This window comes from Balaenoptera physalus (assembly GCF_965194825.1).
Source record: "Balaenoptera physalus genome assembly, chromosome: 7".
Classification (NCBI taxonomy): domain Eukaryota; kingdom Metazoa; phylum Chordata; class Mammalia; order Artiodactyla; family Balaenopteridae; genus Balaenoptera; species Balaenoptera physalus.
This window is the reverse complement of record NC_138886.1, coordinates 14,185,257-14,213,157: the sequence shown is the minus strand read 5'-3', so window position 1 is coordinate 14,213,157 and position 27,901 is coordinate 14,185,257. Positions and strand designations below refer to the sequence as shown.

The 27,901-nt window shown below is 46.5% G+C and overlaps 1 protein-coding gene across 6 annotated transcripts in view; it reads right to left on the bottom strand.

Moving 5' to 3' along the window:
- Positions 1-27,901, bottom strand: part of CDK5RAP2 (CDK5 regulatory subunit associated protein 2) — a 190,285-nt gene that overhangs the window by 127,137 nt on the left and 35,247 nt on the right. For all 6 annotated transcript variants that reach the window (XM_082470397.1, XM_082470402.1, XM_082470399.1 and 3 more), the window contains 8 exons: positions 23,602-23,712; positions 20,005-20,081; positions 13,613-13,736; positions 10,810-10,964; positions 6,284-6,446; positions 4,419-4,472; positions 3,457-3,576; positions 879-971 (listed from right to left, as the gene is read on the bottom strand). In XM_082470397.1, the coding sequence (XP_082326523.1) occupies positions 879-971; positions 3,457-3,576; positions 4,419-4,472; positions 6,284-6,446; positions 10,810-10,964; positions 13,613-13,736; positions 20,005-20,081; positions 23,602-23,712 (897 nt within the window). The remainder of the gene's footprint in view (positions 1-878; positions 972-3,456; positions 3,577-4,418; positions 4,473-6,283; positions 6,447-10,809; positions 10,965-13,612; positions 13,737-20,004; positions 20,082-23,601; positions 23,713-27,901) is intronic.

The following is a 27,901-nucleotide window of genomic DNA, read 5'->3' as shown; positions in this document are numbered from 1 at the left end:
TACTTCATGGCGCTGTTGTACAGATTTATTGAGCTAATCCACGGAGAACACCTGGCACAGGGCTTGACACATAGTACGTGTTCAATAAATGCCAGCTTTCATTAGCAGCGATTACTACATTTAAACCCTGGTCCTGTCATTTGCAAAGCTGTGTGACCGTGAATAAGCTGTATACCCTCACTGAACTTCAAAAACCCCTCAAATACAAGGGGGGGTGAAAATTACCTTCCCCACAGGGTGGTGAAGATTAAATGAGATAATCCACACATCTCGCACGGTCTACTCCTGGCACAGCCTAAGCTCAGCACTCCTCACTGTGGGCGTACTTGTCACCATCATCACTGTCATACTGAGGAAGGGGCTGGAGAAGCACCCAAAGCTGCAGAAGACGCTCCTTTAATTAGACTGAGTGAACTCTTCTGCTAAAGACCACTCAGAGGACTTCACTGGTGGCGCAGTGGTTAAGAATCCGCCTGCCGATTCAGGGGACACGGGTTCGAGCCCTGGTCCGGGAAGATCCCACATGCCTCGGAGCAACTAAGCCCGTGCGCCACAACTACTGAGCCTGCGCTCTAGAGTCCGCGAGCCACAACTACTGAAGCCTGCGCGCCTCGAGCCGGTGCTCCGCAACAAGAGAAGTCACCGCAACGAGAAGCCCGCGCACCACAACGAAGAGTAGCCCCCGCACGCCGCAACTAGGGAGAGCCTGCGCGCAGCAACGAAGACCCAACGCAGCCAAAAATAAATTAATTAATTAATTTAAAAAAAAAAAAAAAAGACCACTCAGAGCTCCCTTGGTTCCTTTCAGCTGCAAAGCCCTGACCTCACCAGGAGTAAGGATCATGGAGAGAGCCACTTCAAACAAAGCCAACACTTACCTGGAATTTCTGGATCTGTGCCTTCTGGTGGGCTTCTCGGGCTTTAGCAAAGGCAGCATTGAGCTCTTCAATTTCAGAGTTAAGTTCTTCAATCTGGGTAAAAATAAGGAAGAGCAGCCAAGTATGCAACTGGGCTCTCCTCTCTGTGCTCAGCCCAAAAGCTTTTCCTGCTGAACTGGGGAGTGCTTATAACCGAGGGCTCGGTAGTCAGAAAAGTGGGATTTCTAGTTTGGCTGTCTACTAGCTGGATGACTTCAGGCCACGCACTTCACCTCTTTGAGACTTAATTCCCTCAACTATAAGACGAGGATACGACCACTCACCCCACCACAGCACTGTTAGGCTTGAACAACGTTAATAGGCACGGGCGCTAAAGTACTGCCCGGCTCACGCTAAGAGTCACTATTATTGTCCACAGAGATGAGCCACCCAACCACCGAGCCTGCCTCTTCCCAGAACTCCTCACCCCCCAGTGACCTTCTCCTCTGGCCCAGAGTCAGCCAGGAACTCCCCTGGCCACACCTTGGACTCTGCCAGCAGCCAGAACTGCCCTACCACTGGTGCCCTGCACAGCAGAGGGTCTCCGACGACCACTGGGCCCTGAACTCCCAACACACGAGACAAATCACACGGACCACGATTAGGAACCAAATCTCCGCTGCGGCTGACACTGGTGGTTACTCAAACTCCTACCTCCTCGGCTTCCTCCACCCCAGTTTCCTGGTTAGCGCCCCACTCCTGCAGCCGTTCCTCCTGCCCCCTTTGTGCACTCCTCTCCCTATTCCTGAAACCTGCTGTCCCCTGCGGCCCGACGCTCAGCCTCCTTTCCCACCCCATGCTATCCTTGGATGAGTAGATCAACACTCAGAATTTTCACTCATACCTGTATACGAGCGACTCCCAGATCTATACCTCCAGGCCTGGGCCTTCTCCAAGCTTTAGATTCGCGTACCTATCTGCCTCCTGGACTTCTCACCTGAACGGTCCGTGGGCTGGTCAAAGTCGGGACCTTCTAAACTGGCCCATCACCCCCAGTGACGCCCCCATCTCACCATGATCCTCCATTTTCTACGCTTTTAAGGGAGGTGGTGGCACCCCCATATCCCCAGTCATGCAGCCAGAAGTCACCCTTGACTGCTCCTTCTCTCAAGTCCTACATCTAGTCATCAAATTTCCCCTAATTCACTTCTACTTTTTAATTATTTCTAATTGTATTTCTTGAATAAGCCCCACCCCTCCACTCCTACTTACTGTGACCGCTGCTCCAATTCAGTCTTTCTGAATTAGGGGGCTCTCACCTCAGCTACTGGCCTCCCTGCCTCCGTTCTCGCCCTTCTGCCATCCCCTTTTCCAGTACAGCCCCAGGCTGCTCTTGGATGCAAACGTGACCACACCCCTTCGCTCGGAGCCTTCAGTGGCCTTGCTACCCTCTGAGTTCCACCACCTCCGCTGCCCCTTGCAACCTCTCCAGCTTCTTCTCTCGCCGCACTTCAGCTCTGCACTTGATGCTCTGAGAACCTCAAACTCTTTTGTTTCCACAAACACACAAGGGGCTCTTTCCTAACGTAAGGCTCTGACCAGCATTCTCCCCTCTGCGTGAAATGGCCTCCTGGCCTCCGCCTCCCTTCCCAGCTAACTCCTAGTCCTCCTTTAAGATTCAGCTCAGACACCTCCTCCTGGAAGAAGCACTCCCCGCTCCCCGCATCCACACCCTACCCTGGACTAGGCCCCCTTCCCTCTGCTTCCACAGCCCCCTGCACTTCCCTCAGTCACAACACCTTCACGCCGTCGTTTTTCCCCGCTTGACTGGCAAGTAGAGCTGTGTCTTCTTCTCTGTATCTGTGCCGAGGAGTTACTGAGACATAACTGATGGCTATACTCGTGACAGGAGAACCGCAAAGAACCATGGGCCACCACCTTGGATCCCAAAGGCAACAAGCCAGGTAGCAGAAGTCAAGGGCGACTTTTGGCTGGCACGACTAGGGATACGGTGGTGCCACCAACGCAGACAAGAGCAGAGAAAATGGAGTAGGATGGTGAGATGGGGGCGGCGATGGAGGTGATGGGTCTGCTGAGAAAGTACCGGCTCTGAGGAGCCTGCAGATCACCGAGGTGAGATGCCGCAGTCATGGCCTTGCCTCCCAAAGCTCCTTTATCTCGATTTTCTGTTGTCTCTCAAAAGATTAGACCTACACTGTCCAATATGGTGACAAAAGTCAGAGTTTAAAAATGTTAAATACCTCCTTGCTATTTCTGTTTTATTGATTACATGTTGACATGATAACATCTGGCATATATGTATTTTAAAGTTAATTTCACTTGTGTCTTTTTACTTCTTTTAATGTGGCTACTAGAAAATTTTAAATTATATACATAACTCGCATTATAGTCATACTGGACAGCGCTGAATTAGACTCTACAAAAGAACTTCTAATTGACTACAGGACCCTTTCCCCACTTTCTATACTCATCTCAGCTCTCTTATAAACTTTTTACCTAAAGCTAAAAATTCAGGGTAAGACAGGCCTGTCACAGAAGCTAATAAAGAAAAGTCTCACTTCAGGTGTATCAGACATACCTCTTTTTCCTTCGACTTCAGTGCCATGGTTAGACCCTGAATGGCTTTATCCCTCTTTAAACTATTTTTCTTTTCCGTAGCAATTTCTCTTTCCTTCTCTCTCAGGTCCTTCTGAAGTGCCTAAATTAGATTAGAAAAAGATTCACTAAGTTGATGCATTCTAACCAAAATGCACTGTAAGTGTATCTTTAAGAGCACACTCAAACGCAGTTATTCCATCATTCCTGTCAACCTGTGATTAATGTTTCCAAGTAGAGCTGAGAATCGTGGCATCAGCTCCAAGTTACTGTTCTACCGCTCGCGGCAACAGGGCTGGGTGTAGGAAGGGGATCAGATCAGTTAAGACGATGACAGCTATGCCCGTGGAAAGGACTCCAATGCCTTCTGGAATTTGAATACAGTCACAGCAGAGCTTTTGAAACCGTGCCAGGTTGTTTAGGGGAAATAACAGATCATTAATTTCACTCCTTAATGCTACAAAAGCCAGCAGAGAATTTGGTTTGACGGAGACCGAATATATGCATTTATAGTCTGAGTTCATTTCTAAAGATATTCACCGCTGCCTCCCTCCCGGGCTGTTGTGAGAATCAAATGAGATAATGGACGTGAAAGCACTTTCTACGCTGGCAGGCGCTACACAAATGGCGGCCGCTGTGACTAGGGGACCCTGCAGCAGTGGCTTTGCGATTGGCCTGGCAGGTCTGAATCCTTGCTACACCTCTTCCAACTCTGCGACCCTGGGGACGGAACCTCACCTCTCTGAGCCCCATGTGTTACACCTGCAAAATGGGAATGCCTACTCCACAGAGTTACCGCAAAGGTTACAAAACCCTCTCTGACACACCTAAAGCTTGACTCAATGAGAGACAGCTACCGTCACACAGAATTATCTGTTGCACTCAGAAGAAAGCAAGAGGCAGGGATAAATCCTCAATACGTTTGTAAAAACTGTATCAACATACCTGGATCCTCTCTTCAAAGCGATTTCTCTCCTTCTCCTGCTCCATTTGTGCAGCCTAAGAAAAGGCATTCATTGGTGCCCGGAAGGGACCCACAATCCAGTAGCTTCCCCAGAACCGTTAGAATGAACACTGCATTTACTTTCTATTCCCCACCCCACTGCTGAGGAACTCATGAAAACAAGCATCCACTCCTGTCTCACCGGAAATCCACCCAAGTTAAGAAAATGTAAAGACAAGCAACCCGCACTGGCTGACCACCAGCCCCACGGAGCATGAACCAAAGAGCTACGGGACGGTGCAAAAGCCACTAAAGCACAGCGCCCGGGGAGCGAGAACAGTCAGGAGGAGGAGCAGACGTGGGCTAATCACAGCCAAAAACTAACCGGTGAGGCTAGAGGGTTCGCTGCTGTGGTCGGGACGAAGGAGATCCTGCTCCACAAAGCGACTGAGACGTTTCATGAGCACTGAAACGTCCCCTGGCGTTTAGGGACCACAGGCGGCAGCCACCCTGGGTCCAACCAGGACCGGAAGGCCACTACCAGGCCTGCCTGTACCTCCAGGCCTGCCCACCCGCTTCAAAACAGCTGGGCATGGAGGCGGCCTAGTGGGGGGCAGGGGTCCAGGGGGGGCTTTGGGGTCCCTACCAGCGACCCACCTCTTGGAGCCTGGGAAAATATAACGACGCCTCTGAGCGCGTTTCTCTACCCGATGAGGGGACCGTGATCTCTGCCTTGCAAGGTGCCAGGGTTAATTGAGGTGCACGCTGACACCCTTCGAGTGCTGCCAGGCCCGATACAAGTTATTTCCCTTCCCCACTGCCTCTGAAGTTTCCGACTGAAGGTGGCCTCAAGTCTGACTCTAACCACAGAGACAAACCAAACCCAGTGGGTGCAAACAAAGTTCCCAGGCATCGACAAAGTAACCCATAGGAAAACAGAGGCGCTCAGGTGTGGACTATTTTTTTTGTTTGTTTTTTTGGTTTTTTTTAAAGGTTTTGTGTTTTTTTTTTGGCTGCGTGGCTGCATCGGGTCTTAGTTGCGGCACGCAGGCTCTTCGTTGCAGCACACGGGCTTCTCTCTAGTTGTGGCGTGCAGGTTTTTCTCTTCTCAAGTTGTGGCGCGCAGGCTCCAGGGCGTGTGGGCTCTCTAGTTGTGGCGTGCGGGCTCTCTAGTTGAGGCACGCAAGCTCAGTAGTTGTGGCGCGTGGGCTTATTTGCCCTGCGGCATGTGGGAATCTTAGTTCCCTGACCAGGGATCGAACCCGCGTCCCCTGCATTGGAAGGCAGATTCTTTAACACTGGACCACCAGGGAAGTCCCTGGACTGTTTTTTTTCAACTGACTCTACATGAACACGAGACTGGAAGGATAAAAAAAATGCCAGGGCCCCCGACAAAGGAGGTTTCTGGTAATTCCTCAGCAGACAACAGGGAGCTAATATTTTGAAGGCCACTGTGCGCGAACCCTGGGGACTGAATGTGCATCCATTTCCCACAGGGGGATCAGGTCTGCTAATTAAAGTGCCCTCCAAGGGGCTTCCCTGGTGGCGTAGTGGTTGAGAGTCTGCCTGACAATGCAGGGGACACGGGTTCGAGCCCTGGTCTGGGAAGATCCCACATGCCACGGAGCAACTGGGCCCGTGAGTCACAATTACTGAGCCTGAGCGTCTGGAGCCTGTGCTCCGCAACAAGAGAGGCCGCGACAGTGAGAGGCCCGAGTACCGCGATGAAGAGTGGCCCCCACTTGCCACAACTAGAGAAAGCCCTCGCACAGAAACGAAGGCCCAACACAGCCATAAATAAATAAATTAAAAGAAAGTCTTAAATAAATAAATAAATAAAGTCCCCCTCCACGTCCCGTCACCTCACCTCGGTCTCTCTCTCCTCGTCTCCCCTCAGAGCAGCAGGAGGTCCTCGGAGCTCTCCAGATGACACGTTCTCATCTGGAGATGCCATCTGAGATTTCTCCTCTTTCAGGCACTGAATTAAAGCTTCTTTGCTCTTCAAAGACAGCTTCAACTCCTCAATCAGTCTGAAAGAGAACAAAATTTAAATATTAATTCTAAGCTGTTCTCTTAGCTCAGTGGAGTAGAAGGAGGTAGGAAACAGGGCCAGACATCTTCAAAGTAGACGCGTCCAACGACCGAACATAAACGGAACCGCATTTTGCAGGTGGGAGATTTGGGGCCAGAATTCGCCTCCAGCCCGGCCCTGGTCAGTCCATCCTCTGAGCTGCCAGACTACGGTCTGATCGAGTCACACTCCCGCTCAAGGACTTTCATTGGCCCCCACCATCGACAGCAGTGGATTACGAATTTGGGGGGCGGGGGGGTGGCAAGAAATCTCTCCCAAAGGAATCTGTCAGTGAGACTCAACAAACATGACCAGTAAAGCAGAACGGTTCCAGTGAGCGTGAAAACCGGAGAGCGTCTCGCCAAGGCTTCCCAGGGCAAAGTCTAAAACAGACTGGCTTCCAAAATAAAGGCCAAACTCCTCAGCAAGGCGATCACAGCCCTGTCTTTTCGGGCCTAGGAGATCAGAGGTGCTGCTGACGGCGTCCGTCTCGCCTCTCACAGGAGACGGTCACCCTCTTCATGGGCTCTCAGAGCCTCCCTCCCAAGCCTCTCCAGAAGCCGGGCGGCCCTGCGCACACCACTCCCTCTACCCAGAATGCCCTTCACAGCTCTGCTCCCACCTCCACCTGATACACACCCATGCATCCCGCCCCCGCCAGTGAGGCGTTAGCTCCCCTCAAGACCCCAGAGGCCCCCTCAGGAAGAGCTGAGCACACCCTTCTCCGGGCCACCGAATTACCCCGACCACGGCCAAGTTATTTAACCTCTCTGAGCCTGCACTGCCCCGGCTATAAAGTGGCCATAACTTGCTTATGTGGAATGGAGATAAGCTATTTAAAATGCTGCACAACTCCAGGCACATAGCAGAACTCAACAAGTAACAGTGGCTATATGGCTATAATTACTTTTTTTTTTAAACACTGAGCAATTAGCATTTTGTCAAAGGACCCTCAGAAGAGTCTCTCCAGCTAAGCCTAGAAGGCAACTCAGTAGGGTAGAAAAAGCAAAGGCTTGGAAGTCTGAGAGAGCTTCCCGAGCTCCCAAGGTGAAGGTGAGGAGTGAGCGAAAAGCAGTTAAAGCGCCTAGCAATGCGTATTTGAGCATCTGAAAATCTGTGTCCACCCAAAATTCCTACACTGAAATCCTAACCCCCAAAGGTGATAGGATTAGGAGGTGGGGCATTCGGGAGGAGATAAGATCATGAGGGTGGAACTCGCATGAATGACAGCACAAATGGAGCTCCAGAAAGATCCCTCACCCCTTCCGCCAGATGGGGCTACAATAAGAAGTCTGTGACCTGGGAGAGGGCCCTCGCCCAAGCATGCTGGCGCCCTGATCTCGGACTTCCGGCCTCCAGAACTGTAAGAAATAAGCTTCTATTGTTTGTAAGCTACCCAATCTGTGGTATTTTGTTATGGCGCCTCAAAAGGACTAAAATAATTGGGTACAGAGGGAACCGGACAGCACCAGCGCGATACCCCCCACAACTTGGAGGAGTAAGATTGCCCTCTAGGGGTTCAACTTTGAAATCATCACACAGTCAACTGGAGAGGTAAAAAGTCACCAAACTATACACTTAAAATGGATGTGTCGTGCTGCGTGCAACTTACACTTCGATAAAATTGATTTGCTTTAGTTACCTTAAAGCAAGTTCTAGACAGGGATGGAAATGAGCAGGGAAGGCCTGTGGGGACTGTAGCCAGCCCGGTGCACCCGCCTAAGGGAGCAGCCTCAGTCCAGCAAGACCCTGGCCCAGTCCTGCCACGCCTTCCAGGTTTTCAAGAGAAGCTGGAAATCTAGACTTTCACGTGAAATTAGGTGTTTTTTTTTTAACATCAGCAACGAATTCCATCTTTTCAAAGTACTGTTTGGGTCAAAGAAAACATGTCTGTCGGCCATACTGACCTGCAGGGCTCCTCAAGGCTGACTGTCTTAGAGATACGGACTAGCTGTAAGGTCCAGTTGAAGGAAATCAAGGAGCTAAAGCATGTACCTTTGGAAAGGGTGGCGGGAGGCCAGGACACGGGCAGTGCCCGGCCTGGTGAGGGCCCTGCTCAGCGGCGGTCAGTCGCGTGGCAGATCTGGGTGCAGCTCACCAGGGCGTGACCGAGGGCCCCTGCTCCATCCAATTCACTCACACCTCTGACCTCAAGTTAGCTTCCTGGGCAGGCCTGCCTTCAGGGAGGGAACACACTGATCCTAGGCCCAGGAGAGTTCCACCACAGGGGGCCACACCCAAGCGAGCGGGCAGAAACCCAGAGCTGGCTGCCGGGAGTGTGGCGGAGGCACCCCTATCCCTGAGAGACGGGTGCACCTGCAGGACTGACGCATCAGGTTTTGGTGCCTCCCCAGCCGGACCGGTAGGAGACCCCAGGAGCAGGCAGCCTTAGGGAGGCCCCACGTCCATGGAGACCCCACTGCCCGGACCACAGTCAGTACTCAGCAAGCATTAACCCTTCCCAAAAAGGGCTCCCTCTTCCAAAACGATAAGCAGCCAAGCTTCTACAGCGTATGCTAACAGGGACCGAGGCTGCTCCAAACTGTGCCACGCGTCCCTCCTTTGAGGGTGCCTCACCCCAAGCCCAGAGCTCTCCTCTCGTAAGCTCTCCCTGCCCCACACCCAAGCAGAGCTGATCACTCCCTGGCTTTTGTCACAGCCCAGACCCGGAACTTACCTCCAGCACCCATCATGACTTTCTGTTTTTAACGCGCGTTCCCTCCCCCACATGGGAGCTCCATATCAGGAAGGCAGTGTTCACCTCTGCGTTCCTGGCGCCCAGCCCGAGGCTAGGCTCAGCAGCTGGTGGAGGAAGGAATCTGCGTCTCCTTTAATTCAGGCCTTACTCCATAGGCCCAGCATCTCCTGGACTCTCCTCTTGGATGCCTGCAATCCCTCAACCCAGTGTGTCCCAACTGAAAGCTCATCTTCCCATCTCCTCCACCCCAAAACATCCCCTCTTTCTCCCCTTTTCCCACAAACTCAGCAAACTGCCCTACCATCACACGGTTGCTCGTGCTCAAGACCTGGGTCAGGGGGACCTCTGCGGCCTTTTCCCTCATCCACAGATCCAGCAGCCATCAAGCCCTTCAAGTCATCATGCCAACCCAACCTTCCCAGCCTCTCTGCCTGCTCTTCCCCAACCCGAGTTCTGTCACCTCGGTCCTCGTCACCATCACCTCTTATCTGGACTTCAGCACCATCCCCCCTGCCAATCCATCCTCCAGGGGGCAGCCAGAGGGATCTCTCTAAATTTAAATCTGATCCTGTCATTTCCGCCCCCCTCCACCCCCATCCTCAGCTCTTCTGTGGCTCCTCACATGCCCTGAGGACAAAACCCAAACTCTACCAAAAGGCCCACAGGACCTGCCCCAGCTTCCCTCTCCCCAGCTCCTCCTACCGCCCCCCCCTTCCAGAACACAACACTCGGCCAGGCTGTACTCGTTCAGTTCCTTGATCACGCTTTAGAACAACTTCTGTCGACTTCCAAACTAGCTTGGCTCTTCAGTGCATGGGCCAGAGGTTAGCTGGAAGTCTCACTTCTATTTAGTTAACTCAACCTTCCACTTAGTAACCACCAAAGCAAGGCAAGAGTATCAAAATGCAAGAACGGTAAAGAATTAAACCTCCACTCTCTCCTGACCAGTTTTGATTCAAAGTTTGGTTGCAAGACATAAAGGGCATTGAAGATTGCCGAAAAGCCGTATGGTCCACCCACTTCTCTGGACCAAATGGCACACGTTTTATTTCTGGACCATTGAAGAGCTCTGTACTTGGTCTACACTGTTTTGGTCCCTCGCACTGTACTAATCTGGGCCCTCAGCCTGCATTAAGAGATATGATGGAAAACGGGTCACAAAAAATTCACTAGTATTTTACTGTGGGGATGGAGTCACTTACTGTTCCCTTTGAGAAAATCTACAAGAGCAATGTCTCTCTGACAATGACAAGTAAAACTGGGTTTCTCCTGAGTTACTAGCTTGTTTTGTCTTGCGAGCAATGTGAATCTTATGTCCATCAAAATTGTTTTTCCCTTTTTCCTTTGGCTACCAGGAAGCTTATAGCCAAAACCTGAATGCTAAATTTAGTATCTGAGTAGAATTTTTCAGCATGAACTTCCGTCTACTAATTCTATCTCTGTCCTCATATCACTACCCTATTCCTTTCCCTTTCACCCTGATTTTATCCCTAGTTTTCTCACTATGGGGAACAAGTAGAAAAAGAAGGGGAAAAGGGTAGGAAGGCAACAACTCTTTCCGTTTTTTTTGGATCATGCTGCCAGATAAATGGATGTCAGAGCATCAGAGGGGTAAGAGCCAGACCTGTCCTTCTCTTCCAGGACCAGAGCCATCTCCAGATCCCCCTCGTGCATCTTCTTCATCTCTGAAAGCTTGTTTTCCAAGCTTAACCGAAGAGCCTTCTCTGTTTCTGTTCCAGCAAAGGCCTTTTCCAGCTCTGCTTGGGCGGCTTTCACATCCTAGAGTTAAATTAAACGCATGTGATGCAATTTTTCAATACAATTGGGAACACTTTGAAAGGAAATTGGATTAAAATATAAATATTTATGACTTTTTCTCCAGCACATTTCCCCTCCCTGAATTGTACTACACATGGGGAGAATCAGTAATAAATACATTCACCAGCCATTTTTCCCCTCTTGTATCCTGAAGAGTAATAGGCATTTCCAATGGAAAAGACTCTACAAGACCCGTATTGTGGGTTTTGAAAAATCCGATCAATATTTACAGTTTCAATGAAAACGAGGAGAAATGTGCCTCTCAATACCTAAACATACATAAATTCCTAGGAGTCACCATAATCTCCATGCAAATTCATCCCACACCCCACTGCCCCCTCACTATTTTTAAGATAATGACTACACAACTCTAAAGTGCATTTTCTGTATCTCCAAGGTGATTTAGGTGGTAAAAAACTCTTATGTTCTTCCTGAGAGCTCAGAGAAGCCAAAAAGGAAATTGCCTAAATCACGCAGGCAGCGTCTGTGTTAGGGAAAAAGGTCCTGGTGCTCAGGAAAGTGACCGAATAGTAGATGTGAGTCTCCAAGCCCTCATGCCACTGCCTCTGACTGCATCACGAAGATGAAAGGCAAATCGAACTGGATTCAAAACCCAGCTCTCCCACCACTTATCTGCTGGGTGACCTTGAGTAGTCCCTTAACCTCCCTGAGCCCGTTTCCCAACCTATAAGACAGGGATAACCGCTGTCTCAAAGAGTTGCTGGGAGACTCTGTCAAATGCCCGCTGCGTCACAGGAAGCTCAAAAAACGCTGGCTTCCTCTTCCCTGCCCTTCCCTCCAAGGTGCCTCGTCCACCACCGTCTCCCCAAGAGGGTGACGGCCTGTCAATATCAACGATAGCTGGGGAAAACCACTTCCCCACATTCTGAGACAAAAAACCAGCAAAAACTATTATTTACTGAGGGCCTACTGATGCCGGGCTTTGAGCAAGGAGCTTTATTTATACTATCTTTGATCCTCACTCAATCCTAGAAAGTTACATACTGACAGAGAGACTCGACCAGCCCAGAATGCAGGCTCTACAGCCAGACCACCTGGCATTTACTACCTGGGTGACCTTGCGCCAAGTGACTTGGCCACTCTGTGCCTGTGTCATCATGTTTTTGGTTTTGTTCTTAAAAAGGGATAGTAAAAGTATTTACCTCATTCGTTTACTGAAGGGATGAACTAAGTCAGTGTATGAAAAGGCTGAGAAGGGTGCCTCAGACACGGTAAGCCCTCCATAAATCGTTAGTTCACTGCGGTTATTACAATTACTATCACAGGGCAGACACCACTGGCCTCATTTCACAGATGAAGCAGCAGAGGCGCGGAGAAGGCAAATGTCTTCTCCAAGGTGACAAGCTAGTGACAGAGCAGGGATTCAGCCCAGTACTGTCAGTCACGCCGCTACCCTAAAACCTGGGGAAGCACTTACCGGGAAAAATAAGATGACTGAAACAACAGATTAAGTCTCTTAAAAGTCTCAGAATTACATTTTAACTAAAGTTCAGAATTTGGGCTCAGAAGACCCTCCTTTTGGTTTCAGCTCTACTGCTTATGACCGAGACTAAGTCTCCCAGCTCTCTGAGCCTGTCTCCTCATCTGTAGTTTGGACCTAGGATCTATACACCCCCATGGGGCTGATGTGAACATGACAAATGGAAAAGACCATTATAAGCTGTAAAATACAGTACAAATGAATCTGCTCTTTGTATCTAGAAGTGCTTTGTGGTGTCATTTCTCCTCTTATCTGCCAAGAAGAATCAGGGTTTTGGGTAGAGAAACAACAGACTTCAAAGATCAAGAATTTAAAGGAACTGGTATCACTCGATGATGAGCTTAATATGGAGGAAAGCTTTTCAGCATCTAGGAGATAAAGTTTTTTGGCCAAGGAGCGTCCTGACTCCCACCACAGGCTGAGAATGGGGGGAAAGAGGAGCTACACAGAGCGGCTCCCCGAGAGGAAGCAGGCAGTGGGCACAGGTGGGATGGAGGAATGGAGGCTGGGCTCTGGGGACAGGGGCTGCGTGGCCACGCGTGGCCTACGAGTCAGGAAACCTGGCTCCAGGCTTAGCTGTGTTAGGCGGGTCGCCTCCCCTCTCCGGGCCTCAGGCCTCAGCTCCCTCTTCTGTAAAGTAAAGAAACTAAACTAGATAAAAAGAAGGGTGGTGTTGCAGTCAGGACACAGGCTGTAAAATCAGCTGTGGTAACTTAAATCCAGGACTAAACGTGGACTAGTTAGTATTTCTCTCTGTACTTCCGTGTCCTCATCTAGAGGATGGAGACAATAAAGGCCAGCGTGCAGGGTGTAAGGGTATAAATTCCATACGCAAAATGCCTGGAACGGGGCTGGAGCCCAAGAGGTGCTCAGCAGAAGTGGGGGCTCTTGTCTCTGCTGAAACCCTGACAGTTTATGACAAGAGGAACAAAATTCTGACCACTCGGTTATGAACCCGCTGTAGGAAACACATTCTCCTCAGGGCTTCCAGACTTGCCTGTTCTTTTTTTTTTTTTTTCGGCCACACTGCACAACATGCAGGATCTGGTTCCCCAACCAGGGATCAAACCCACGCCCCCTGCAGTGGAAGCGCAAGTCCCAGACTTGCCTCTTCTAAGAGGAGCATCCTCTTGGTTAGGAGCTCTTCGACCTGCCGCACCTTCTTCTGAGCCTCTTGCTTCACCCGCTGCATTTCAGAGCCGCCCCCTTCGGCGAGGCTCTCCACTGCTTTCCTGCGAAAAGAGGCAAAGGCGTAAAATGCACACGAGTGACAGTCAGATGGTGATTCCAACCGCTCCTCCAAAGAGACAAAGAATATTTGTTGGTCACTTCTTCCACAGACCTGTGCTGAGCTTTTTTTTTTTTAATTAAGATTTGTAATTCAAAAGCACAGATAATGCAATATATAAGTGTATCAAGCCAACCGTGCAGTATACCTTGAACTTACACAATGTTATATGCCAATTATACCTCAATTACAACACATATATAGGGGCTTCCCTGGTGGCGCAGTGGTTAAGAATCCGCCTGCCAACGCAGGGGACACGGGTTCGAGCCCTGGTCCGGGAAGATCCCACATGCCGCAGAGCAGCTAAGCCCGTGCGCCACAACTACTGAACCTGCGCTCTAGAGCCCACGAGCCACAACTTCTGAGCCCACGAGCCACAACTTCTGAGCCCACGTGCCACAACTACTGAAGCCCGTGCGCCTAGAGCTCGTGCTCCGCAACAAGATGAAGCCACCGCAAAGAGAAGCCTGCGCACCACAACAAAGATCCAAGGCAGCCAAAAATAAATTAAATAAATAAATAAGTTTTTTTAAAAAATAAATAAATAAAACACATATATATGATATATACATATAGTTTGCATACTATCCAGTGATTTCCTTAGGGTCAACTCCTAGAAAGGGAATTATTAGGTTAAAGGATAAGCTCGTTTTTAAGACACTCGACAGCTATTGCCAAATTCCCCACCACGAAACTTCCAATAAAGTACACCTCCACCGGCGGCAGGAAAGGCAGAGAGCTGGTGTGACAAACCAATGCGCAAGGAGCAGGAGACAACGAAAATAAACCTGAGGGTAAAGGTCTTCTGCCACTGGAGGGGGAAGCATCTCAAACACAGCACGACCACTCTGCGAGCACGAGTGGCAACTGAGGGCCTGAGGAGAGGAGGTCACCCGCTCTCCACGTTCCTCCACCACCTCTAACATAAAAGGCAGACTTCACATCGCCGGGCATCGTGGAACATTCTCTCTGCTTGACCAGCATGGTGGGGCTGGCCCACCAACACTAGACACAGCGCTACGACCACAGACGCCTTTCATTCTGATTCTCGAAAAACAGTGTCGGATGTGAATTTGTGAGACACAGACTCAGAGCAGTTCTCATCAGATTTCTAAAATGACTGCGGGTTTCCAGAAGGCAGAATAATGAAGGAAATGGCTCCACCTAAAGCTAGTTTTTCAGAAAAACTGCAAAAGGATAAATCTATTCACCACCAGCCTCCCATGCCCTACTTTAAGGGTATATAACATTCTTCCAACCAGGGGCCACGTGATCAGACACTCACATGTACAGGCCATGTGAATTTCTGACTGAGAACAATGGAAAGTCAAGAGGGCCATACTTGCTGTCTCGAACATGAGTCGCCTGCAAATAAAGACTTTATTCATATCTTGTTTCCTTTCACCAATAAGCCTTCAGAAGGCCCCAGTGTCATGATATCATTTTAATGGAATTCAATGTGAACAATTGGAAAGAAAGAACAGGGGCTCTGAGGCTGAACAGATCTGCTTCCAAATTTTGACTCTATTATGTCCTCAGTGTGACTCTGGGTAAATTACCTCTTACACCTCAGTTTCCTCCTTTGAAAAATGAGATGATTACCTCTCAGAATTCATGTGCTAACACATGCGGTGGTGGCCGTAGCGTGGTGCCCTTCCTCTCTGATCTGAGTGCTGCCTGCTAGCCTGTTGTCCCCGAGGCCACCGCAGCACTGGCCCCTGCTGCGCTGCTGTAAGAGGCCTCATTCCACCCCCTCTGCTGGCATCTGAGCTGAGAATGGATCCTCTCTGGCCAGAACTAAGACCACATGGCCACCTCCTGATTAATGCTATGAAACGTCCTCAGAAATGAGCCGCCACTCCCTCAGCTCATTTCCTGATCAGTGCTGTCTGGAATTCACAGTGATGCGCAATCATTTCCACCACTCCTCAAGAGGCATTATACACGGCTGGAAGATCTCTGTACTAGAAGCTTCTCCCTCCTGAGCCTTGGACACAGGATTTTTCCAGTCCCAAGCTTCCACTAACCACCAGAAATGTTTTAGCCCTTGGGCTTTATAGAGACTTCTCTAGAAAATGGCCCGCTAGACTACCTCCCCCTCCCCCCGCCTCCACCACCCAGCAAGTGCAGATACACCGGCTCCCTCCTATCAGCCCAGATCAAACATTTCTGCTTTGCAGTCTGAATCATATACATTGTCAAGGGGCTGACTACAATTTTTAACAAGTACTGGTATTATTCAGTTTGGCTGCACTTTAGTTATACCAATAAAATATATTCCCAATAACAAATGTTCCAACTCTTCATTTATCATCTTTGTATCTCTGTAGCAATAAAATTTATACTCAGCAGTATGGCGCAATTTTCCCCTACTAATGGAATTATTGTTTTTGTTTGTGTTTTAAAGCCACAGAGACAAAATTTACTCCCGACAATATGTCTGCTTCTGTTTTTAATGTCCCCTTATTGTAAGTGAGAAATATAATAATAGAAAGCCAGCAAACTATATATTTACTCCAGAACAAGGCAGAGCGAGCTCCAGACCAGGCCGGTCCGAGTTCTGTTACCAACCTGGGCAAGACTTCCTACTCCTCTGAGCCTCAGTTTTCTTTTCACTCAAATGGGAACACTGGCTGCCTCAAATAGCTGTCGTCAAATCAACTGCGATAAAGCATGTCAAGTGCCAGGCACAGGGTTTGGGGCAAAGCTGGATCTCAGTAAACATTCGTTCTCTCCTTCTACCCTTTCTCTCTTTATAGAATCTGGGGCAACAGATGAGATAGACAGCAAGACCTAAGGAGAGGAAAGGTTTACAGAAACTGGTCTAATCCAGCTTTCCACCCAATACAAGACAGAACTTTCTATGAACACCACCCTCACTACCCTTTCTAACCCTCAACATTTCCTCTTGACTCTTTCCATTCCAATTATAGTTCTTTAGGAAAAGCAGGGGCTTTTCCTGTGACAGGTGCTGGGCACTTCGGGGTAAAGAAAGGCACCTTTAGCAGACGTGTGGTGGACAGAGCGCCTAGCCCGTGGCAGCTAATCCGCACAAAGGCCCCATGAAGTAGGAACAGCTGAGAAGCCAAGACTCAGAAGCCAAAGACCCACCTACTGGCAGAGCCAACCCAGAGCCCCTGCCCCTTCCACTGGCCCCATCTCCACTCAAGTAGGGGAACAGGTTCTTGGCCTCACAAGATGCACAGTCATGTTAGAGAAATGAGAATCACATACAGGAAAATAAAGAACATGAAACCTCGTGCCAGGCTAAAAGTCAGGGACTTGAGTTCTAATGCCAGCTCTGATCTTTCTAAGTGATTTTGTCACGGTCCTTCCCGTCTCCAGGCCTAAGTTCCCCCTGCTACAAAAGGTTTGCCTAGAAAGTTGCCTAGCTCCCAGGATAATGATGGAATGTACCAATAAATGGATGTGAAAGCGTTTTATAAACTGTGAAGTGTTACATACACATGGGATTGTCATTATATGCCAGAGCAGTCTGTACAGAGGTTGAGATGTGGACCACGGGCAGCCACGGGACTCAGCATGAGCCTTTATGGAGGGGAGGCGACAGGAAAGGCATCTGGGCCAGGAGGGGACGGGAAGCAGAAGAGATCTGCCAGGGCAAAGCTAGAGCAGCAGGGGCAGGACATTTTCAGTAGCTGTGCACTATCTGGGATAAAGTGTTGGTGGAGAGAAAGCTGGAGCAGTGAAGTCACTGTGACTTTCTTAAACAGAACCCCTGCCCTAGAAGGCATCCTTGACATCGCCCTTCCCACCATTACCAAGCCCTGTGGACTTTGCTTCCCAACCATCTCCCCAGTCCCCCCATGCAGCTCATCACAAATCTCTTGCCTAAACTACTGGCCCAGCCTCCTAACTCGACTCCCTGCTTCCACCCCTGCTCCCTCCACAAAACATTCCCCACTCAGCAACCAGAGTGACCTTTTAAAAAACAAAGCCCTGATTGTGTCAGTTGCTTAAAACCCATGACTGTTTTCCATCTGATCTCAGGATAAAGACCAAAATCTCTAGTGAGGCCTCAAGACCCTGCAAGACGAGACCGAGCCCCCCAGACTTGTCGTATCTCCTGAGACCTGCACATTCCCTCCTTCTTCAACACCTTCTCCACCCTTTCCCCTGGTCAAGGCCTACTTACCCCCAGATGCCATCTCATCTCAAATGCCACCTTCCCGGCCACACACCTACAGCTACGGACCTATTCCTGCTGCTCTAACTCTCATAGCTTCCTCCCTTTTTCTCACAGCTCTTTTCCCAACTTGTATTTATATATCTATTACTCCAAGTATTTTATCCCCATCACTCCTTCCAGAATGTAAGCCCCACGTGTCTGTTTGGATCACGGCTCTATTTCCAGGAACCTAGGCCAGTGCCACACACGACAACTGCTTGATAAATATTTTCTGAATAAATTAATAAAGCTGGTCAGACCAAAAAGGGCCTTGGACACCAGTCTGGGCAGCTGGAAAATCTACGCATACAAACAAACACGGGCACCAGCCCCCAAACGTTCAGCTAGGTGTGTTGGTATTGAGGCATGCAAGTAGCCTTTTTGAGTCTGGGTTTCCACGTGCACACGCCTGGCTAGAAACAAGTCCTGGCTGAGATCTGCAGCAGGCAGGGTGAACAGAGTAGGAAACAGACTGAATTCTGCTACTGACTTCTAGGCTTGGTAAAGTCGATTTGACTTCCTGCCCAGAGAACGATGTGCTTCCGAACAACAACAACAACAAAAGCAACCAACAAAAACAACGTGTTAAGGGAATTCCCTGGCAGTCCAGTGGTTAGGACTCGGCGCTTTCACTGCCTTGAGCCCGGGTTCGATGGGGAACAAAGATCCCGAAAGCCCAGCAGCATGGCCAAAAAAAAAAAAAAAGTGTCAATCTAGTTTGTTCATTCATTCATTCATCGCTCACTCACTCACTCAGAAAATACCACGTGTGCACAGTCAGCATAACTCAGAGAAGCCTGGGCCAGGGAACCTCTAGTCTACTCAGAGCCCACAGCAGTCCGTGCCGGCTGCTGGCTGTGTGACAATAAAAGGAATTGTGTGGCCCGGCCCAGAGCAGCGCAGCTGTGCCCTAGGCCAAAGGCCCCACGCCCCTGGGCAGCCGTATCCAGCAGGAGCTCTGCTGCTAGGACAGATGAAGCAATTTCCACGTAAGCTTCCAGCCAGGTCCTTGGTGGGTCAACTCTGGGAAGTCTTACTCCTCTCTCGCCAAGCGAAACTCAGCACACTCTGGTGCCTCACCCTGTGCCCACAAACGCCCTCTGTCACTGCACCTCCAGCACACCCCGTTCACAGGCTCACCCGTCTCCAATGAGCTCCTGAGTGAAGGGACATCTCTTCTCAAATCCTCAGTGTGTGGCACATTTACGTGAGAAATGTTTATGAATGAATGAATGACCAACTGAGTCACAGACTGTATCCTCTGAACTGTGCTTGTTGTTCAATAAATATTTAAATTAATTAACTGATTGATTGACTAAAATAATAGTTTTCAAATTTTTTAAAGCAGTAGAACCCCTCTTATAAACGAAGTATTACAAGGGACCCTAGTACATAAAACACATACAGAAACGAGTGTCTCTGGTTGAAGCCCCACCCTCTGCCCCCATGCCTCACCCACCGCAGGAGTCCTTCAGGACGCCGAGGCCCCCCAGCCTTTCACAGCAATGAAAACGAAGGAGCTGCTGATGTAACTGACAACAGGGATGGATCTCACGGACACACGGCTAAGGAAAGAGGCCAGACACAAAAGGGCGGGTGCACAGCGTACGATTCCTTTTCTATACAGTTCAAAAACAGGCAGAACTAAGCAACGCGGATGCCAGCGGTGAGCAGTGGTTCTCTTTGCGGGAGAAGGGTAAGTTCTGGGAGCACAGAGGAAGCGTCTGGGGGGCTGGTGATTGTTCTGGTTTCTGATCTGGAAGGTGGCCCACAGTTGTGTCTGCTTTGTGAAAATCATCACGCTGTACACTTACGATCGGTTCATCTTCCTGTAAGTATGTTACATTTCAAAAGTTTGTTGAAAAATAATTAAATAAAAATGAAAATTTCCTCGCGGTCCTCAGAGCCCCGCTGGAGAAGAACTGGCTTAGAAACACAAGGTTCTCTTGTACCGACGCACCCAGCCTCCGCCACCAGAACCCTGGGCGACCTGTGAGCTCGCGGCAGGGGGACAGGTACTCACGAGGCTTTGACGAGCAGCCGCTCTCTCTCCTGGAGCTCCCGCTTCAGACTCTCTACTTCCACCTTGAGCTCGATGTTCTTCCAGACAAGATTAGGAAAGAAAAGAAACAGTGTGAAGCACAGGACATCCGAATGCCTATAGTGGGAAACCTGCTTTCAGCACGGACTGGCTCCGTGGTGCTCATAATAGACAAGATATTAGATTCAAACCCTCATTAGCCTCGGGGCACAGGGAAAAGGGAATTACTGAACACTGGTGGGCTCCAAAGAAGGCCCTGGATTTCTCAAGGCTTGGAACAATTATGTAAATTTTCCAAGCTCCTAACAGCCAGAGCATTCAAACATTCAGGCATAAATGTCATACAAGTGAGGCTGATTTAAAAATTGTTTGCCCTCCACCAGGCAAATTTACAATCAATTCTGCAGCTTGCTTTTACCATTCCAAGGCAATTACTTCTGGTTGTTTGCAATCATGCATGTGGTGGTTGTAGCAGTGGGAATGTGTTACAGCTTCAAAAAAACAAAACCTGTGGATGGATAAGCAGGAGGCCACATCACTGCCTGTCTCACTTCCGTATAAGATTTCAGGCTGCTCCCTTCCCAAAGAGCCATGACCACACAGGGCCAGCTGTCTACAGGGGACACCGCAGTGCTCCCCAGCCGTCTTCCTCTGAAGTGACTGGAACAAAGGGAGACACACGTGGTCTTGGGCTTGTAACTCACGTGAGAATCCAAAGACAGAATCTTTGGCCCACGGATCACAACACGAGGCAGCGGGGAGTGATGGGCTCCGCAAACCAGTCCACAGGCGTACCCCAGGCGGAATATTAGGTGAATTCATGCAGTCAAGAGGAAGGTCTGCGTGCGCAGCCTGCGGAGGACTGCTGTAAATCCAAGATTTCTCTAATCTTGCTCCTGCTTTATTTTAATAATTTATGCCAACTTTACATTTTATTCCATACCACCTGTGTATTATTTTAAAGAAAAATAACATTTCCAGTAACATTTACAATCTCCGAGGACAGGTCTCCCTCCTTTTCGCCAAGGAGCCCTGGGGGGAGAGCAGCCCTGACTGAGAAGCCAGCCGGAATCAGCCTCAGACTGGACGGACCCGGCTTCAAATCCCGCCTCCACTCCTTCCCGGGAGGAGACCGCGGCAAGTCAGTGGATGCTCGTTTATTTACTCACTCCTTCACTTCACAGACATCCACCAACCCCTGTGACGGGCCAAGCACAGGCTAAGCACCAAGGCCACCACGGTAGGCGAGGCAGACACAGGCCCTGCCGTCCTGCTCACATCCAATATGAAAGTGCAAGTGCGAGCCTGTAGCTGTCCTTAGAAACACAAGCCCGGGAGGTCAGAAAGCAAGGGGTCTCCTTTCGGAGCCCTCAGGTGTCACACGAAAAACAGAAAGCCCACCTGACGTGGTGGATCTGAGGATTGAATGAACTAACAAATGAGAAGAGGCTACGAGACGGGGCTCAGACTGTGTTATTTTTTTCACTGTCAAACAACAGGAACTCAAGAAGTCATCTCTGCAGCAGAACTTTTTCTAGAAGAAACTGATCTTCGCATAAAGGACACTGAGTGACAGTGCACAATGTCTTCAACTGTGGTTTTGTGAAAACTGCAGAAACACCCTTCAAAGAGAAGATTCCCGTTCCAGCTCTCTGAAGGGCAGAGAGCTTCTATGTAACAGCTGATATCATATGTTCTAAGTGCTTTGCTTTCTGATGAACCAACTGGCACCCCAGCCCAGCAAATTTAAAAGAACGGACTGCTAACATGTCCACTAGACTTTTTTTTTGCAAGCTCAATACTTCAAGTTATAAACTTATATACATGGCGACCGTAATGTCTAAACCAAAAATCAAGACACCTTATAAGCATAAAATGGAATATCACTATAAAAAAGAATGAAGAAGCTCTTAAACCACTATTAAGGGAAGATATTCAAGATACTGTTAAGGAAAAATGCGAGGTACAAAGCAGAACATGCTCGCATTTATGTAAAAAGGGGGTTTGTACACATATACATACACACACAATGCTTGCTTGTATACACATAAAACTTCTCTGCCTGAGGAATTAAAGATATTGGTTAGATCCAGGGAATCTAGGAGACAAGGGTGGAAGAAAGTCTTTCCAGTATATACCTTTTATGCTTTTTGATTTTGAACCATGTACACCTATCCAAAGCTTAAAATTTAAATAAAGGTGCAATCAAATCAAGTCATCTAGCCAAACAATGGAAAAGAAGAGCTGAAACTGTGTAGTAGAATGAGGTAGGCAGAACCGGGTCCAAAACCCATCTCACAGAGCAGCTATACGACATCGAGCAAGTTGCTGATCTTCCCTGAGCTTCAGCCGCCTCTCCTGCAAGATGAGGATCATCTCCATTGTACAGGACTGTCTTGAGAATTAAAATAAGATGATGAATGCACAAATGCCCAGGACAGGTGCCTGACCAGGAGCAGGCAATTAACTTGCTTTGATTTCCTGACACCCATATTCGTTCTGAGATACATGATAATCATACTTACATACAAAATATTTTAGGTTACTGGTTTTTCTTTAAAACTTTGATTGCACCACCACTTCCTTCCAGAAAAGGGGAGATCCTCATTGTCTTTCTCTCCCACAATAAAGAAAAAGAAATCATGTCTTGAGGGACAAGGGAGCTTTTCAACTGTTGAAAAGGCTCAGAAGTACAGTACCATCCCTCTTCAAGACAAGCCCATTTAAGTCCATCCGCTAAAACTCAAGGAGAGTTCTTTATCCTCCTTCAAAAGTTTCCACTGGTGCAAACTTCCAAAGAGAAAAAAATGGAAGAATTCTCAGGCCAAGGGCTAATCTCCTAGAGAAACTCAAGAAACGGGCACTAAAATATTGTTTGTACTCATGTCTTTTCAAGAAAGCCAAGTTCTTTTTTCAACTTTCAGAACCAAGGTTTGTTTTCACGCAGAGACCTCCAGGTCAAGACTTGAGATAGGAATAGACTTCTTTTTCTGACAGTCATAAGCAAGCACACAAGGAATACAGAAGAGTCAGATCACAGGAAGAATGACAAGCCTCACTTCGGGCTGCCCACGGAAGCCCCAATAAGACAATGATGATCACTGTCAAGCGTTGACTGGGTGCTGAGGCTTTTCATCTGTCAACTCATTTTAATCCACACAAATAACGCCAAGACAGAGGGATTATCACTTAACTCTGGAAGCAAGCCCAGAGAGCTGAAGTGACTTGCCTACAGTTACACAAGTTAGTTAGTAACAGCAGGATTCAATTCCAAAAACATTCTACCATTTCACCGTCTTTGTCTAAATTATAAATAATGAGAAAAAGGCAATTGAGATATGGTAAATCAGAATTCCCATTTTAAGAAGAGAGAAAGACTCCCTTAAAATTAATCTTGTATCGCCTTGCTTAATATTAAGGTCATCCTATTATCTTTGTGCTCCCTGTAATCAATTCAAATGAAGTGAAAGCAGTGCTCTCTACTCATGCCAACTCGGAGAACAAATATTAATCAAACTTCTGCTTGGAATGACTATTAGAAAAGACACTGGGGAGGGCGGCAAGAAGCAGGGCACTCACAGTTTTATAGACGTGTTCAGTGGGGCCATCAAATTCCTGTTGCATCCTTTCCTCGAGGAAATAGATGCGGAGCTTTAGGTTAAAGTTTTCTTTCTTCAATTCAGTGATTTGCTGGAAAATAAGCACAGATGGGTCACCAAAAGTAAGATCTAAGGGACAATACCTGCATGAATCCCCACAGCCTCCAAGGCTACAAATGGAGTAAAAGCTTACCTTTGCTATAACTGTACTAACCCAGAACTAAGAGCCAAACTCAGGACAATCTGACCACTGAAATGAATGATGACTGAGTGGAGAGAGAATTCATGACTCCACACTGATAGTGAGTGAATAGGTAAAGAAAGAAAAGGAAAGGAAAAGGGGAAGCTCTTCTTTACAAAAGAAATCCAGTTAATAAATGTAGAAGAATAACAGGAAGAGAAAATCACCCTTATACAACTGCTATAGTAATAACTGACTCAGGCAGGAATCATCAATGCGTACAGCATCAGGTGAAAGAACACTGGAAGACACGATATTCCCACTGTCTCAAGATATCACCCCACAGACGGCTTGTTATTTACAAAAGGAGAGTATCTTCACCATTTAGAAACCTACTAGATACCACCCTAATCAAGAGAATATATTTAATACCACCTCCCTGGTAGAACAAAATGACATCTCGTGCCTCCTGAACTAAATCACTGAAAGTAAGCAATTTCATTTAAAATGTTAAAACACCTACAATCTTTTTGTTTTTTCTTTTTGCACCTCACCGTTTGCAGGATCTTAGTTTCCCGATCAGGGGTCAAACCCAGGCCCGGCAGTGAAAGCGCTGAGTCCTAACCACTGGACCGCCAGGGAATTCCCCAAATGCCTACAGTTTAACTTGCATCTAATCAAGAGTTGTCAATCAGACAAATCCAAATTGAAAGACATTCTACAAACAACGGGCCTGGACTCTTCAAAAATTTTAATGGCAATCTTAAGGCAAAAATGGCTGGGGGACTCTTCTAAATAAATGGAAGTAATAGAGGTCTGACTACTAAGTACAGTGAAATCATACAGTGAATCCTGAAATTTTTTTAAGCTATATGGAGATAACTGGGGGAATCTGAATAACAATTTTATATACGGTAAGAGTATTATGATTTTGTAGAAGAATGTCCTAAGTAAGAGATACATGCTGAAGTACTTAAGGGTGCTGTCACATGTCTGCAACTAGTTCTCTAATAAGTGGGGAGGGAGGGAAAAAAAAGAGATAAAGCAGATGTAGCAAAATATTAATTGATAAATCTAGATGAAGAATATATGGTTGTTTGTTGTACTATTTTTCAACTTTTCCATAAGTTTAAGATTTGTTAAAATTAAAAGTTGGAAATTAAAAAAAACAGATTAAGAAAACTGGTATTTACCAAGACCCTACTGTGTAAGAGACACTGATCTTAGGTAATTTAAATACAATATCTCCATCCCTAAAACAACTCTGAGAGCAGATTACCCCCGCTATACACATGATCAAAAATCACACAACCAGTGGAAAAGCTGAGATTCATATCCTACTCTGTCTGGCTCTAGTGACTATGATGTGTCAAGTAAACCTCACTGCCTATAGAAAACACCTGATTTATTTGTTTGTATCATCCAGCAAGCTTTCTGAAGCAGGTTAACCCAACTCCAAGAACAGAAATTAGCATACACACTAAAGCTACTTATATGTTCACTTTTTTGACAATTTATTGAACCGTTCTTATGCGATTTAAACGTGCTCCTACATGTATGTTACAGTTCATTTTTTACATTTTTGAAAGTCAATAGTCCATGGTTATAAGTAAATTATGATATGGCCACTCAACAGAATCTTATGAAGCCACTAAAAAGAATAAGAGGTCACTCTGTGTACTCAAAGGAAGTTATCAAGACACACTGTTAAACAAAAACACTATGGTATAGAATACTATATGTGGCAGGCTACCATTTTAAAAAGTAAGGGGAAGATATGCTTACTTGCTTGATATAAATGGTATGTATCTGGAAGTATATGCTATATAACCTTTTTACCTTTTGAATTTTTTTAGTATAAATTTCCTAACAAAAAATAACTTAAAAATAATATTAGATGCAGGCATCCTTTTTGAAGACTATTTGAACTGTGAAGAGACTGCTGATGATGTTTTATTAAACCCAGTGTGTCTGCCCAGGCCATAACTCATGCATCTGTTGTTCCCTTGCCATTCTCCAAGTCACTACTCCAGCTCAGTTCTCAAAGGCAAAGCAGAAAGATCAGGGGCTTTGGAGACAACACTAAGTTCAATCCTAACTCTTCTCATAGAGTAACCCTAGATGTGTTACCTTTCAGAGCCTCAGTTTCTTCACTTATAGAGATAATAGGCTTTTGTCAGTACTAAATGAAATAAAATACTGTATAGAGGATGCCTAAGACAGGGTCAACAAAATGCACAAAGAATGAAGAAGAAATTATATGACTTGACTATATCAAAATGTAAAACTTCTAACTACAAAAAGACTCATAAACATGGCTTAAAGTCAAGTGATTAAGATGTTGGCAAAATGCCAAGACATAGGGTGAACTGTCTTGAAATGAAGGGCAAAATAAAGTCTCAGCAGAGAAACAGAAAATGTAGAAAAGAACCAAATAAAAATTTTAGAAATGGAAAATACAAAAACCAAATAAAAATGGACTGGATGAGCTCAAAAAATGGTGATGACAGAAGAGTCAGTGAACTTGAAGACAGATCAACAAAAATTATCCAATATGAAAACAGGGGGGAAAAAACTTAGAAAAGAAAAACTTAAGAGAGCCTCAGGGACCTCTGAGACAATACCAAAAGGTCTTTCATCAGAGTCCCAGAAAAATAGGAGAAAATTAGGAGAGTGTAGTATGAAAAAAAACTGAAGAAATATAACTTAGAACTTTCCAATTTTTGAAAAAGGCATAAAACATACAGACTAAAGAGGCTTATCAAACACCAAACAGGATAAGTTCAAAGAAATTCACACCTAGCAACCACTGAAAAATAAAGACAAAAAACATAAAACAAAAAACAAACAAAAACTCTTGAAAGCAGCCAGAGAAAAATGACACATATATGAGGAACAACGATTCAAATACAGCAAATTTCTCAGTCAAAACCATAGAGGCCAGAAGGCAGTGGAACAATATTATTAAAATGCTGAAAAGAACTGTCATGCTAGAATTCTTAAGCAGTGAAGGTAAAATGAAGACATTCTCAAATGAAGGAGAACCAAGTGAATCCACTGCCAAAAGATCTGCTCTAAAAGAAATGCTAAAGGAAGTTCTTCAGACCAAAGGGAAATGATACTAGAGAGAAAGGTGGAAACTTCAGAAATGAAGGAAGAGAAAAGCAAATGATAGTAAATCAACTATACTTCAATTTTTAAAAATGATAAATATCTAGATAACTATCTAGAAGAACAGTAGAAATGAAAACCCCTCAAGTTCTTTAAAACATTTATGACAGTAAAGCAAAAGTTAAAACATAGTCTGGTGGTATTTTCAATGTTTTTGTATATAAAATATACTGGGGATAGGTGTGGCAACGTTTTTACATTTCACTTATGGTGAAATGAAAAGTTACTATAATCTCTAAAGCAACCACTAAAAATTCTTTAATGTTTTAAAATCAACTATACAAAGAGATATGTTCAGAAACTCAATAGATATATTTAGATGAAACAGTAAAATAATTCAAATAATCCAAAAGAAGATTTAAAAGGGGAAACAGAATGATCAAAAACAGAAGAAACAACAGAAAACAAGTAAGAAAATGGTGGGCCTAAATTAAAATGCATTGATATATGTTAAATGTAAATGATAAACACAACAATTAAAATACAGAGATTATGAGAATGGATAAAAAACCCAAAGCTGTATACAAGAAACCCACTTCAAATATAATGATAGAGGTAGATTAAAAATAAAAGTTAGAAAAAGATGTACCATGCAAACACTAATTAAAAGAAAGCTGGAATGGTTATTCATATCTGAGAAAAGTATTCAGGCATATAAGGGACATTACATAAAAATGAAAAATAACAATCCTAATTATGTATGTACCTAACATTACAGCCTCAAATTCATGAAGCAAAAACTGATAGAATTGAAAGGAGAAATGAACAAATCCACAATTATTGTTTGAGACATCAATACTCCTCTCTCAAAGAAAAAGTAGACCAAAAAAATAAACAAAATATAAAAATGCTGAGCAACACCATCAACCAACTAGATCTAATTTACACTTATAAAATACTCTAGGGATTTCCCTGGTGGCTCAGTGGT